At 49.3% G+C, this 15,286-nt stretch overlaps 1 protein-coding gene across 2 annotated transcripts in view; it reads right to left on the bottom strand.

Moving 5' to 3' along the window:
- Positions 1-14,007, bottom strand: part of PRKCH (protein kinase C eta) — a 116,460-nt gene extending 102,453 nt beyond the window's left edge. The window contains exon 1 of one of the 2 annotated variants that reach the window (XM_013182973.3): positions 13,434-14,000. In XM_013182973.3, coding sequence (XP_013038427.3) covers positions 13,434-13,793 — 360 coding nt within the window. In that variant the 5' untranslated portion in view covers positions 13,794-14,000. Of the gene's footprint in view, positions 1-13,433 lie in introns of both variants that reach the window. The other variant, XM_048066092.2, reaches the window with a different exon arrangement.
- Between the last annotated feature and the right edge of the window lie 1,279 nt (positions 14,008-15,286).

Raw genomic sequence — 15,286 nt, forward strand, 5'->3', positions numbered from 1 at the left:
TAACTCCAGCTCACTAGCTAATATTTTTAAAAGTATAAATTCCCCTCTGGAGAAAAGTACTTCCCTACCTGGGTGGCACTGCTAATGTGGACCTTATGCTCCTCTTCCCACTGACAAAGAGCCCTTGCTGAGGAGGGGGCACCCTACCTTAATTCCCAAAGCAAAATGTTATTCACTCCAGGAAAAGCCACATCAATTTTAGTTCTATAACCTTAACCAGAGAGCTTTCACCAGCTGAGGACAGAAATCCCCCAGACAGCATCTATCTTCTTTCAAAATAAAACCAAACAACTTGCCTTCTTTAAGGCTTACCAAGCCCTGTAATATAAAGCTAGGAAGCCAGTCAAACAGTTCCTCGCCTCTGTACAAGCAGCACGCCTGGTAATGACCTTGTGGGGGAAGAAAATGAAAGAGATACAGTCCTAATAACTGCCGCACATCCAGCGAAGTGAACCATTGCAGATGAAATCCCCTAAGAAAGGGATAAACTACCTAAAGCTATCCAGCTAATGTGCGTGGTATTAAAAGAGCCATAGATAAGATTACAGAAGTGAAGAGTTAGATCCTTAGTGGGGAAATCCTCAACCAGCTGAACTGGAGCTGCTGAGTAGACCTTGCTGTGGCTGCACCGTGAGTTTCGGCTTCGTATGACTCTGAGGATTCCTCTTGCAGCCCTTGAAATGTCTGTGACATTACCATACACAGTAATACGAAGCACTAGAGTGGTTTGGATAGGGAGATACAAAGTCTGAACAAGTAATGACCCACTGGAAAGTTCATAGCAATAGACGGAAAGATCTGGTGCCCTTCAGACACCTACACCTTCTGCCTGTGGCTTCGGAGCAGCCACAACACTGTCTATTGTAAAGAGCACCGTTCCTGTGGAAACAGTTGCTTACTATATTTCAAGAGATGGAATAAAAAATACTGTAGATGTATAGATTTTGGCAACTACCTATTTTTGCTGGAGATATATATATATTTAAAAAAAAAAATCCTGCTCTTATCGCTGATAGTCAATGGAACTACAAGGCACAGATAGAGACTATTGTTGTGTGGCTGAAATAACTGAAAGAAAACATATTTCTTTGCAAGTAAGATTTTATATGCCCAGAACTATTAATACAAGGAGGCTGCTTAGCCAACCTAGGAACTGAACCACGAAACTTACGTTGGGAAAACGCCGAGGACCTTTTCTGAGGTCAAGAAGATTCTTTCTGAACAATCTCCCAGGAGTCGAGCACAGGGGCTCCAAAGGTTGTTTAAAACCAGCAAACCTCAGGAAACTTTCTCTCACCTAATTTTCACATCCAGAACAGAAACGGGCACTTACAAGATGTTACAAAAATGGGAAGTGATATTGCTTAAAAAACAATGAATACTGCATACCCATTTCTGAGGCGAATATTTGCGGTAAGCTTATTTATATATAGAAATAAACCCACCGGCCTTGTATTAATCATGAGCAGACTTTTCTCTACGGAAAGGGAAATGACAAACTTGGAAGGAAGTGTCAGACGCCTTCTGAGATCACTTCCATATAAGCTAAAATGTGACGACTTGAAGGATCATTCCCTCTCTTTAAAGAAAACCACCCAGACCCTACAATTTTATTCTTGACAAAAATCAGAAGAGTAATTCTAAAATGAATCACCCGACGATTACAAATGGAGACTTAGTTCTCAGTTCTAAGGTTCTTCTAAAATTCTGAACTTCTGAAGTTCTTAACCCTCAGACTTTTACCCAGCAGAGCCACAACCGGAGGGAACACAACCAGAGGGATTTCTGGTAGGCACAGCGCTAAGTGAGCACTGAAACGAGTACGTGCCGCGTCCTGTCTGCCTCTCATTGCGCACACATTTACAGGCACTTCTACACCACCAGAGTTAACACCTTTTTTTTTTTTTTTCTGCAAAGGTGCAGCAACTGCCCACCCAAGACAAGCTAAAAGGCATGGCTTTCAGCATGCATTAAATGGCAATGAGCAGAGGAGAGGGTTATATATTCTGATACTGTGTATGTCCAACAGCAGTAGCTAAATGCCGGGAAGAACATAGGATTGATTATGAACTGACAAATCATCAGCCAAGCTCTACAGTAGACACGAAATAAAGGGAAAAGCCATCTCGACACCAGCCTTTGATCAGAAGGAGATAACTGTACCCAGCCCCTTTCCTTCCGGACATTACCACTGCCCTGCATGGGCAGCAGAATGGACGCTGCCTTCACACATCCCCAAAACCACACTTCTCAGCCCATTACGTCAACTCACTCTGCTTTGACTGATGTTTTCTTCATCGCACTGGGCTGTGAAATTGGTAGGTGAGAAGCAGAGCCACGAGCAGGAAGCTCTCCACCTCTCCTGCGGCACAGGGGCTGCCCATGCGGCACAAGGGGACAAATCTGCTGGGCATCCTCTTCCATCTGCCCTGTGCCAGCTGCCACAAAGTCACGAGTCTGCTGAAAAAGGGCTCCATCGTGGCTGAACACGAAACCCATTCCTAAACTGGATGACTTTGTAAGCATTCACCCAAATGTTTCATCCTTAGCTAATGCAAGGACATATTTTGTCTACGAGGTGCTGAAAGCCTTTCTATATATGCATTATACCCTGGATTTTTGATGCTTTACTCCTTCTTTTGTCTTCCCTACACCCTTTTGTCTTTCAAAGGCAGAGGACAGGGCCCTGCTGGCTGGGCTGACCAGCATGGTGAGCACTACGAACATGACACTTCTCCAGGCTCACTCCAGAAATTGTTTAGTGTGAGCTTACTAAGGAAGGTGAAGCACGTTCCTTCACAGATTCAAGAGGATGGGAGAAAACTTTCTGTTACCTTTACTGGCAAGACAGGATAAATGTTACTTTAGCTTACTATTTGAAAATGTGATCAGAATCAGTTACTATCATTAAGAACTGATGGGGTTATTTTCATAAGGGAAGACAGCTTACCCTAGCCTAGGTGGGTTTCTACCCATTTTTGCTCTACTCCAAACGAAGCACAGCTCAGTTGCTTGTACCGTAGCTACTAAACCACCACAATTACATCTCACTTCATTAAGAAGACTTAATAAAACAGCATTTTTCTTCCTGCAGGTCTGTAAGCTGCCACATCGTGAATCCCCTCCAGAAACAAGAGGCTGAAACTTCTAAGAAAGGGAAGGGCTGGTAATGGCCCGACAGGCGGTGTCCTGTGAGTGACCCCCTCTCACAAGTCAGTCTTGTGGGAGCGATTCTTGCGGGTGCTCAATGCTCCTCCTTTCGACTTTTTACTGTCATAAAGTAAACAGATAACGAAGTGCTAAGTTTAGGGCTCAATCTTGCAAAACGATGATAATCAGCAACACTCCTACAAAGCCCTGTTAGGAGACGGCTGAACACCCTACACACTTGACACCGCTGTAGATTTTGTATAAAAGAGCGTGTACCAACTTTGACAAGAAATCCCACCATAGATTTGGACCACACAGGAACATTTTCCTCACATGATTACATTTTCTTCCAGGCTTAGCAGCAAGCTGCCTTACAGAATAAATTGTCATTGAATATATTAATGTGAGATGCCTCAGTCTGCGAATGACCTAGATAATAAACTCGTTGCACAGAAGCCAATTTCTTCCTCTTTCTCAGGGCTCCAGGAGCACTCTTTGTGCTCCGTAAATAATGTATAACCCAGCTATCATAAATCCTTGTTGCATGCAGGAAGGAGGAAAGAAGCATGTCCAGTTCTTCCCCCAGTTACAGTGGTGCAAAGTGGGCACCTCCACCGGTGCCACTGGAAATCACCGGTGTAGACCTGGCAAGCAGGAACAAAAGAAATCGCTGGGCTCCTGTTGTGCTGACATCCCATAAAACATGCGGATGAACTTTTTACGGTAACATTTCACAACAAATGAGAAAGAAGATGACTTTCACTTCAAGGTTATTAAGAACAAATGCTAGAAAGAAGTGAGATACGGAGAGCAGCGTCACATGGAGCGTGACAGAGTCTGGGGGAAGGACAGGAACCGGGCCCCACGCAGGAAAGATTTCTCTCTCTCTTCTTCAGATTTAAAGCATTTAAATCTAAACGAAATTAAATAAGAGAGACAAGATAAAAGAAAACATTCAGTGAATCACTCCCCAGATTGCAGCCCGTAGACCAACATACTTTTCCTCTTCTGGATCCTGGGCAAAAAGCCGACAGGCTGCATGGCCTTGTTTACACAGGAAAATAAATGCAGGACAAAGTAGGAATTCAAACAGGATGAGCTAGTCTTTTACCAGTTCTTCATCCACAAGACCTTCCTTATTCTGAATCAACTCAACCCGGAACTGAATACATGTAATAACGAGCACATTGACCAGTTTGGACGGAGAGAAGCACTCTGGAGATTAACTCAGGCGTCCACAAGCCAGCCCCGACACTACCAGAGACATCAGACTGTTTCAGCTGTTCTGTCACATAAAAGCTCTTGGGAGCACAGACATCCCATTTTCACTGTTGTAGTAAAACTGTCACCCTCCTTCCTTCCGACTACAGGGCCAGCCAGCTCCAGCGAGCTGACACCATCCCAAATGATCTGACCGTGCCCGCCACTCTCTTCTTCAGGCCTACAGCACTCAGCACAGTTATGACTGGTCCCAGGTTGAACCTCCTCTATAAACCTGAACAACTGCAAATATTTTCTACCCAAAAGCACTAAAAAGATTTGCAAACTAAGACCCTGTTGCTACTGTAGGAGGTCTAAGACACAAAAGCAAGCGGAGACGCATAAAGAATAATTTACAAGTGGCATCTTGCTTACATAACGGAGTAACATAAATTCACTCAAGAGAGAAGCACGAAGTCTGGTACTAGGCCAAAATGGAGACCACTGACAAAGAGCCACGAAGCAAATGAGAAACAAGAAAAGAAAAAACAGAAACCACAAAACAGGCTAGACGGAGGGCTAGAAACCAGAGGTGCTGTAGGAAGGGACGAGCTGCATTTTCAGATCAAATCAGACCGGCTGGCAGTCAAAATGCAGCCTTTGAGGATGGCTGATAGTAAACATAGGAGACAAAGGCAGGAAAAACAATGTTTGGATAGGGAACTATCATCTCAAATCCCTCTAAACCCCTGGATGCACGCTGTCACAATACAACCAGTAGTAAACTAGTTGTAATGGCCTGCGACAGAACAGATACACATCCTGCTTCTCACATCCTCTCCCTCACTAGCCTGCATCAGAGAGGTTACTGCTGATCTGTCAAGTGATTTTGCACTGCAAATCATCTTTTCTTTTGCTTTTTTTTTTTTTTTTAAATGGCAGAGAAGACACGTACTACTCACGTATCATACTTTTAGAAATATGTCCTTTATGGATACATTTGAGAGAATATACCTGTAATGCAAGAAACTAAAAATAAATAAATGGTCAAATAATTTCCAGTAAGGCCTGTGCCAGCAACATCCTTTTAGTTAAAAAATAATAAATCTCTCTCCCACATCACAAACAGAAGCCGCCCAACTTTTCCTTCTGCACCAACACTTCACCTCCTATCTGTTCAATGGCAAGGAAACCTCTCCTGGAAGGAGTCTGGAGAGCTGCCACCCCATCACCGCTTCAGACACAATCACCTAACTAATGAAACTCGATACTTACGAAACTTGGCAGGTGCACACCAAGAAAAAGTTTTTATGTAGTGTCATCTACGGGTTCACACTCCCCTGCCAACATTTTTTTTGTATTGGCAAAGCTCAGGCTAGCTATAGCCGTGTGCTTTCACTCTGGTATGAGCTGCATCAACCCGAAGGGCAGGTCTGCACCGAACAAAGGCACGCAGAAGTGATTTGTGTGCGGCATCCAGGAGGGCTGGCGGAAGAGCCGAAATCTTGTCCTCAACGTGCCTTGTGTCTGCATAGCCCTGAGCCAGGGCTCCCAGCCTGCTCTTTGTCTGTCTGCAAGGTTGTCCTCAGAGGGCGCAATCCCTTTGCCACCTGGATCTGCCACGCATCCATCACACGGACGAAATGCAGGCATCGCTCCCTGCGGGTTTCCGCCAGGGCACGGGGCACCGGTGGGCCAGGGAGCACGAGGCTGGCTGGAGGTGTCAGCAGACACCGGTCCCATGAGGAAAACAGGCGTCAAAAACAAACTGGCAGCTGCCAGAGCAACTCTTCTGCGTCCCCCCTGCCCAACGTGCGAGGAACAAAGCAGGGAGCAGGCCGGCAGCCAGCAAAAGTGCTCCGGCAGCCTGCGGGACAGATCCCGTCATTGATTACGTGCCTCTGGTCTCATGTAACAAGGGCACAAGGGCACGCGAGGCCTCACACGGGAAGAAAAAAAGCACTTTTTCCATCACCTTGGGCCCAGCACAGACGCCAAGATTTTAGCATCAAATACCAGCGGCGGCAGGATGGCCGAGAAATGCTTGCTCTCACGTAGCGTCGTGCTAGCGCGCCTGAACGTGGCTTGCATCCGCTCGCGGTGCTGCCCTTAAAAATAGAGCAGGATGCTTTCCTCAGCGACTGACTTCACTGGGCGATCAGAACATTTCGTGACGTCAAAGGATAAAAAACGTCCTTGGCGTTGCAGAAATTTCAGTCGTTTGTCTGGCTTACCTTAAGTGGTTTAGCAACATTAATTGGATGCTCCAGGATGCACTTTGTTTTTAGAAGTACATTTGCTATCTTTGATATAATTATAAAGCAAGCCTCTCCCTCACATCCAGCCATCGCTCCTTGTTCCAGCACAACCGAGGGCATGGCTCGGGGAGGAAGAACCGCGGGGTGACCTGCGCTGGGTTCGTCAGCCAGGGCTGCAGCCCGCGCGCTGCACAGCCCCGCTCGCAGCGCAGGGGAGGAATAAGCAATCAGACCAAAACTGCTCGCTGTCGCCAGAAGAAATGAGGTCTACGGCAGGGTTTGACATGCATTAAGTGCGTGCTTAAATCGGCTGAGATGTCGGAGGCAGGGCGTGATGCCTGATCCAGAATCCCTCACGGAAGCTGCCAGCAACAATCCTGCTTGTCTTTTTTCCCCACGGTTACGCAAGAAGTCCCCGACTTCTCGATTGTATTAGCAAAGCACAACAGCTACAATCGGCCTAAAACATCAAAAGAGCTTTAACAGTCTGCAAAGGAAGGGTGGGAGTCTGCCTCGGTTCAGTAAGGGATATGCTTTCATATTGAATTACGCCGTAAACCAGTTGACTTTTTAATGGCATTTCAATAGCTCAAACTGCCCCCTTGACAATCTTTTCTGTGGGGGTTTATTGCCTATAAGCTCGAGATGGCTAGAAACCAAATCATTACTCAGAAACTACTCAAAAACAGAAAGCCACGGACGGCCTGGATGAGATGCGTTTTAACAGAAAAACCTGTGGTAACAGCTGAAAATAAAACGCGGACAGACCGAGGCCTCCCCCCGCCGGTGCAAGCGGCAGGGGCTGCACAGAGCACGGCCGGGACTGAGAGCTTCCTGCAGCGCTCGATGTGCACATGTTGCTGCTGCCGCCCCGGCCTCGCTCCTCCGCCTGCACAAGCGGACTCTTGTACAGCAGCGAGGGGATGGCCGGGGCTCCGGTCCGCAAACACCCCCAGGAGCTTTTTCTGACGCTGACGTTGCTGAAGGAGACCCTGCGTCCCATCACCTGCCTCCAAATTAGCAAGGGCTTGAAAAAACAGCTCCAGAAAGCCTTGGGTGTCTGCAGGAAAGGGAGCCACCCGCTCCACCCAGTGCCTGGAAGCTGCCACCGAGTCCAGGTGCCGAGCGCCAGCCCACGGCCCCACGCCGGCGCACGCGTGGGCAGGAGAAGCCAGCATGGGCTGAAGTTTCGCTTTGAGCTCCACCGACAGCACAGCGTGTAGAGAGCAGGCTGGGCTCCTGCTGCAAACCTGAGCCCAGCACGCACTCAGCATGGAGATGAGGCACTGGGGACCCTTGGGTGGGATTGGGGTGAGCTCTTGGCATCGCAGCTCCTCGCAGCCGGGGAAGGCGAGGTGGTGATGCTGGTGTGCATCCTCTCCGCGCACGCTGCCGGCTCCCAGCACCCTTCCCAACTGCAGCTGTGGCAGGACCAGGCACCTGGCCGAGTAAAAAAGAGACAGCTTCCTAGCCTGCTGCATCCATCTCAAAGCCAAGGCACAAGCACCACTCCCACAGACCCCTGGCATTCCAGTGGCTCTGATCACTGGAAATTGGGTTTTCTCACGGTTTGACCAAACATTTCAAGCCTCGGGTATCCTTAAGAGGAAAGAAACAAAAAACAACTCTCAAGCAAAACGCCTGCGTTCTCCAAGGATGCTCACGGTTGCCTGACAGGCCTTTTCTTGGGGAGGAGCTCGTGGATGAGAGACGTAGAGAACTGGCTTGGCTCAACCCCCGATGCTGAAACAGGGCAGTAAGCATGCAGCTCTTTGCCACGCAGTCAGCTCTATTCTCTCTCACCTGCCTTGATCAGTAGAACCGTTATTAGCAACACAGCCCAGGATTGTATAAATACTTGACAAACAGCAACATTTTTTTCTTTATTTTTTGCAACTCTTGTATGAGGCTGCAAGGCATGCTCAGGTAGCCTTGGTGCACTGAACTGGTGTTTGGAGGGGTTTGTTCGTAGGCACCAAGTCCAGGTACATGCCAAACGAGACAAAAGTGTGGGAGCTTTCAAGAACTATCTTACCTTCACGCAGTGAGTGTGTTTCCCCACTATTCCCATTCAACAATGTGACAGCGTATCAGTAATAACAATTACAGAAACAACTGAAAACTTCACAAGAAACAGGGACGGACCTTAATTTACTCAAGCCCGGTTTGCAATTAACGTGCAGCTCAACTTTCATATAGGTCAGAGAACTACACCATCTACGTGGTTGTCCCATATGTGGAGATGGGAACTCATACACCCAGAATACTACCGCTATTTCAGCCTACAACTGACCTGTGGACAGACAAACCATTTACTCCAGCTCTACAAGACGCAGTCCATCCCTGCAGATGGGCACAGGCTGATGCGGAGGGACGAGAAGCAACCTGGACAGCATCCTCTTTTTGTACTCGGACAGCCTCACCTGACGTTTTGCCCAGCAGTCACATCATTCTCTTCAAACCTCCTTTTCAAGCAGGCCTTCCGAAAACTCACAGTGACCATACACATCACGACGTACTCTGTCAACAGCTACACAATATTTTTGGCTTCCTGATGCAAGTTTTGTCCACCTGTGAGCCCTGTAGTACTTGGCCCACCACGCCTTGGCTCTCTGACAAGGTCACCACGCTCAGGGGAAGAAGCTGTGTCCTCCTTTAACTCTTAAATTTAATGTTCAATAAATTATACAGTTTTATACAAACAAGGGTAAAAAACAATTCTTTTTGCTTTAAGAAAGGAAAAAATCATAGGAAAGGGAGCAGATAAAAGAGTTCAGGTTAAGCAATGCACGGGAATTATTTGTTTAAATCTCTTCCTGCAAACAAACCTAGCAGTTCTCACATGAGCACATGGTAACAAACTCATCAGGAAGTTGCAATTGGCTCATTAATCTAATAGTCCATCTGTTATCTAATTTCCTTCAGTATACTGTGATAATTTGCTATTTCAAGATTGAGTCACAGAAGGTTTAATTTTAACTCCTTGTTCAAGTGCTAGGAATGACACCTCTACCCATGGACTACCAATTTTTACACTCACAATTAACTCATTCCCTGGTAACGATGCAGCTCAGTGTCTCCTGTAAATAGTATCTCCCCGAGCTTAAAAATGAGTTCTGCTACTACGTATGCCTTGTAGGAATAACTCTACATATCATAAACTTCCCCATTTCAACTACAGCTCAGTATTACCTGAATTATTTCTGGTGTCTCACTGACGTACAATTGTTTCCTACACTGCACTCAGAGATAGCTGAAAAGGAGAAAACACCTTGTAGAGATGCATACACAGAATACAAAAAAAAAAAAGAGATGTCAGTATATGCTAGAGCAGAATTAAAGACGTGCTTTAAAAGAAACTATTCAACACCTGTTGTAAATCACAACTTCATAGCTTTCAGGTAACAACCGGCTTAATTCTGTACTGCTTTGCACCTGGCAGGGTCATGTGCACCTGCGTAAAATGCTACCATTCAGGTTTGCACAATTTCACACCCACCCATCCACAGGAAAATGCCTACCAGAAAGAGCATGGTACCGGCGAGATCGCCGCCGGTTTCAGCTACATCAAAGCATGCTGAAGGCAAGATGGCATTTATTTGACAGGATTAATAAAAACTACTGCTACTCCGCCGCTTGACAAGTAAATATAAAAAATGGGAAACAGAGAGCAGGATGCTGAAGTTAATAAGCTTTTAAAGATTTGATTTGTGTAAAGTTTGTCAAATGTGTTTTACAACTAATATGAAAATTAAAAAATATTCAGGCTGTGGTGATTTGTCTACCAGAAAGATTGCGGGAAACAAACAAAACGGTTAGAAGAAAAAGGTAATTTTTAAAGAGTCTCCAGAACACGGATTTTAAAGCAAACTACGACCACGATACCCTGTCCAGTACCCAGCGGGATGACTCAGGTGTGTAAGCATTACTGATGAGACGATTCATGTCCATACGCTTACTCATCTGCATAAGTGTTTGGGGTGATAATTGCAGCGATGTACCTGCAAGTCAGCTGGGAAGCACCAGCGCTTACACACCGAATGCTCCTACTCGCTTCTCACCGACACTTCCTACAACATTTGTCACAAGACCTTGCGAGAACTGTAACTGAGCACTTATTTTCCCCACAAGAAGACCCAGGTTTACCAACAGAACAGCGAGAGCCTGAGAGCTCACACCAAACCTTTCAGGCACTGTGGGAGCTGAGGGAATGTCCCAGGTAATCCCAGGCTCTTCTCCTGCGCGCCCCCCTCTCTGGAGGAGCGCTCAGGGAGCAGGGGCTGCATCACACCAGGTGCATTTGGAGTTTACCAACGTATTGTTGTCCTTGCATCTTCTCTGAAGTGAAAACATAAACATTCTATTTCAAATCAAAATGAAAAGCCATCCTTTACTTCCCTCCGCCCCAGACCTCCTTTACCAGACACTCAAACTTCTTCCCAGTTCTGCTCTCCCTTCAGTTCTCTCTCGGGATGCCTGAACATTGTGGGTGCTCTATCCACCAGGATATTCTTCATGACTGTTTTTCAATCATTTTACATCAAAGGACTACATAACTTTAGGGGAAAAAAAAAATCTGACTGCTATTGCAGTGATTTTTTTATATACAGCCAAGGATAAGCCAAGTTAAACTCTGAGGATTCACTGATTTTCCCCTCACTTCATTCCTTTCCTTCCCTGCCTGTATTAGCCCATGTGCTTTTGTTCTTTGGGGTTGGAAAAAGGGCAGCATGAGGGATTTCAGAGTGGAGATGTTGCAAATCATCTATAAAACCCTTGCGGTGTCTTTTATCATGCCGGTAGTTCACGGACCTTGTGTTAGTACACAGCAGCACTTCCTATCCTTCAGACTGCACAAAACCCAGTGACAGCCTTGCTGGATTTATCAAGAAATATTAAATTATCAGGGCAAGATCTTGTTCCCATGTCATCATGCGATTCTGCCTGCACGCTACACGAGATGCTAACGGAGCAAGTCGAAAGGGAAGGCAGGAGAAAGGGACAGAAGACAAACACTTGCTCACCCTCCCCACTAAATCCACCCTGGTTGTTTTTTTTGGACACTAACTGAAAGGCCAGAAGCAACCCTTCATCTCTGTCTACGTGCCCTATAAAACATCAGCTTACATCAGTCGAGTTATAAAACTTGCTGCCTTCCCATCCCATTGCAGCCCTCAACTCCCAGACACAGAAGTTCGCAGACCTTGTTCCTGTCCAACAGGGAGGAGAAACTCCTCCCTCGCCACCGAGCATCTCAAGCACCTTGGCAGGCCCTACACTGCATCCATCTTAAAAATCAGCAGCCGCGGGATGCATGAAAGGAAAGAAACAGTGGGCCCCTGGACACGTATGCATCCACACAGGAGGTAATATTATTATAGATATTTTGGTAACGTAAATAAGGCCAACACCCCACAACAGGGCATGTCCAAACCCCACACGCAGGCCAGCCCCTGCACAACCAGGACTCCAGCCTTCTAAGAGGGTAAGGTCACTCTCAACAGCAAATAGGAATCACTCCCAACAAATCAAACAAACAAAAATATCCTCAAATCCACGACCCTATATGCTGAGCACACTCCCTTGCCCTGTCCCACACAGGTCTGCTCCATATTTAAAACTGTTTTAGCACAAGTCGCAGGAGCAGTTTCTCCCCGGCAGCACAACTAGCCTGGCAAGCTGGGTATGCACCCACGGAGCTCACCCTGATGAACTTGGTACCTAAGAATGCTGAAGGGGGAGGAAAAAAAAAAAAAAAAGGCACCAATATAGGTCTGTTAAGCGCTCCTGCAGCTGGTATTTCCCCGTAGTCACCCCAGAAATGGAGCATCACACCCCAGTCACAGGCACTGGCTGAGAACAGAAAGCACCAGTGCTCTCTCCAGCGATACCATCTAGATACCGATCTGTTCTCTACACTGTCAGCTCTCTTTCCTCCACGTCTGATTTTATTGTGGTGGTTACCTGACCACAGGTACTGAACTTCCTGGTCTCAAAGTTAATACCTGTGCCAGCCTCAGAAATTCTGTGTTCTGCACCTTCTCTGCCTGGAAGTATTTATTTATTTTTTAACTTAATACTTACAAGCAAACTAGTTTGGATCAATACCTCCACTTCCTCCTGTGCTACAGCACTGGAAGCAAAGGCACAGCTTTACAGCCCGTGCTACTCCTTTCACTTAGGACTAAGACATAAAAGAGGTTCTCTGGGCCGGATGTAAGTGACTTGGAAATAACCTAGAATTAACTGCAAGTGAAACCGTGCTCAACCAGCACAGGGGTGTACATAACACATGCGAGACTAGTCCTGCCGTTCTGCTAGAAAGACCAAGAAACCTGCATGCACACATCAAACAATCGTGCGAGGATGTGTAGAGCTCAGGAGAAATGCATCCCTCCCCGGGTACGTGCGTTTCCAAGTAGGTCCCTGCGTGCAAAGCAAAAGGGGGAAGGCACAAAATCCTGCGAGTCTGCAGGTGTACTTTGCCGGGTACGTATCACAAATCTCCTCTCTGCCAGGCTACAACGAGGAGAGACTTCACAGCCCTCAGCCACGAAGTCTCGGCCTTCCAGCTACGACAGCTGAGACTTCGCTCTCAGGGTCCCAAAACGCGTCACCTGAAACGACGCTGGCCGCTTACCCCCATCGGTCCGGCCACAAACCTAACGCCCCACGAGGGTACACCTGCGTCAAGGCAACACCGCGCCGCGTGCATCTGCGGCGCAGGCAAGCAAGGGCAAGCCCCGGCTCTGCAAGCACCCCTGGAGCGCCTTCATTCATTCGGAGGAGCCCAGCTCCGGCCTCACGCCGGGCCAACCAACTCACCCAGCCCTCGAAGCTGTCGCTGGGGCCCGCCGAGCGCAAGAGGTCTTGGAAGTGCAAGGTGCAGTTGGCCACGAAGTCATCGTAGCCGATGGGGGTGTCGTGGAAGACGGACAGCTCGAGCTGGTGGCCGTCGGTGACCGTGGCCGAGAACTCCTCGTTGTAGGTGGGCTTGTTGGTCTTCTGCTTGGTGCTGGTCTGCCCGACGCGCACCTGGTCCACGCTGACGGTCACGTAGGGGTCCAGCAGCTGGTAGCCCTTGCGGAAGAGCGAGTGGCGGAGGGACCAGCGGGTGGGCTGCAAGCCCACCGCCTCCCCGATGCGCACCTTCAGGTACCCGTTGAACTTCATGGCTCCGGACATGGCCGGCCCCGGGAGGAGAACGGGACCCCCGCGCCGAGCCGAGCCGTGCCGAGCCGTGCCCGCAGCCAGCCCCGCCGCTCCTCCTCAGGGGGCCGGGCGGCGGCGGCGCAGCCTCCCCGGGGCCATGCCGGGGCCCCGGAACCGCCGCCCCCGCTCCCCGCCCGCCTCTCCGCCCGGCCCGGGGCTCTCGTGCCGAGGAGGGAACGGCTCGGCTCGGCTCGGCTCGGCTCGGCTCGGCTCCGGGGACACCTGGATCGTGGGACGGCGCCGGGCGGGGAGGAGCCGCCAGCCCCGTGAGGGCGGGCCCGGGCCCGGGCTGGGAGCGGCGGGGCTGGGCGGGCGGGACGGGCCTGGGGGTCGGTGGCTGCGGGGAGAAGGAGCCGAGGGCGGCCGGGAGAGCTGAGCGGCTCCGTGCTTTGTGGTGTTCTCTGGCTCGGGGTTTAACGAGGGCAGCGGCTGCAGCGAGCCTCCAGACACGGCGCTTTCGCTCGCCGCGAAGTTTGCTGGTCCAGCCCTGCCCGCTGGGATTAGCGGCGCGTGATTCACGCGGCTGGCACGCAGGGCTTCGTCGCGGGGTGCGCGTCTGCCCGTCTCTGCCTGCGCTCGGTAAAGCCAGCAGTCAGGTGCTTTGGAACGACGCTCCGGACTCCGCAGGAGAAATGGCGTGAAGCGGGGTTCGGGGAACAGCAAAATCCTGCCGTCCCCGCGACGCTTCAGCTGCCACCCGAGCGACGCAGCGATCCCCACGGCAGGGGACGTGGTCGCCCAAGGGTCCCCTCTGGGGACGAGGACTCGCAGCCACCGAGCCCTGCTGGGAGCTGGGCCCTCGCTAGGGGCAAGCACCTCGGACACTAAAGGGCCACGGGGCAGCCCCGCGGTGCCCCAGGTTGGGATGCGGTGGAAGGAGTTGCTGGCCTCACTCCGTGTTGCTCCGACTCCTCCCGTCTGGCCCTAGCCCAAGGAGCCCTCCCTGCCCTAATCCGGCTCCTTCCTTGTAGCTGCTGTGTGTATCGCAGTCCTGCGCAGGTGTGGAGGTGTCCTCCTTCCCCCTCTGTCCTGTCTTCTATTTTCACTCCTTCCTGTCCCTCTCGCATCTCCCTGCTCTCTTCTTTTTGTGTGTTTCTTTCATTTTTTTCTTTTCTTTCACATTTTCAGCCTATTCCTCAGCCCTCGGCCCTTTATCTTCTACATTGTACATAGCAGGCTGCCTCTGGTTTCCCACCGTTTCCTCACCCTTTTCTCCTTCCAGGTGCTCCACATTTCACAGGAGCTGGGTGCAGGAGCACCAAGCCAAGGCTCCCGTCAGCCTCAGACAGAGCAGGGCTCCTGTTCCCTCCTCGGGAGAGAGCAGGTGGAACAGGTTCAGTAATGGGATAATTCCTAACAGGGAGGAAACGGTTCTGCCAGAAAACCTTGCAGACCCTTAAAATCAGACTTTTGACAAGCAGCCTGCAAGGCTTATAAGGCCCTTGATCTATAACAATTAGCTGGAG

The sequence above is a fragment of the Anser cygnoides genome, chromosome 5 (genome assembly GCF_040182565.1).
Source record: "Anser cygnoides isolate HZ-2024a breed goose chromosome 5, Taihu_goose_T2T_genome, whole genome shotgun sequence".
NCBI lineage: Eukaryota > Metazoa > Chordata > Aves > Anseriformes > Anatidae > Anser > Anser cygnoides.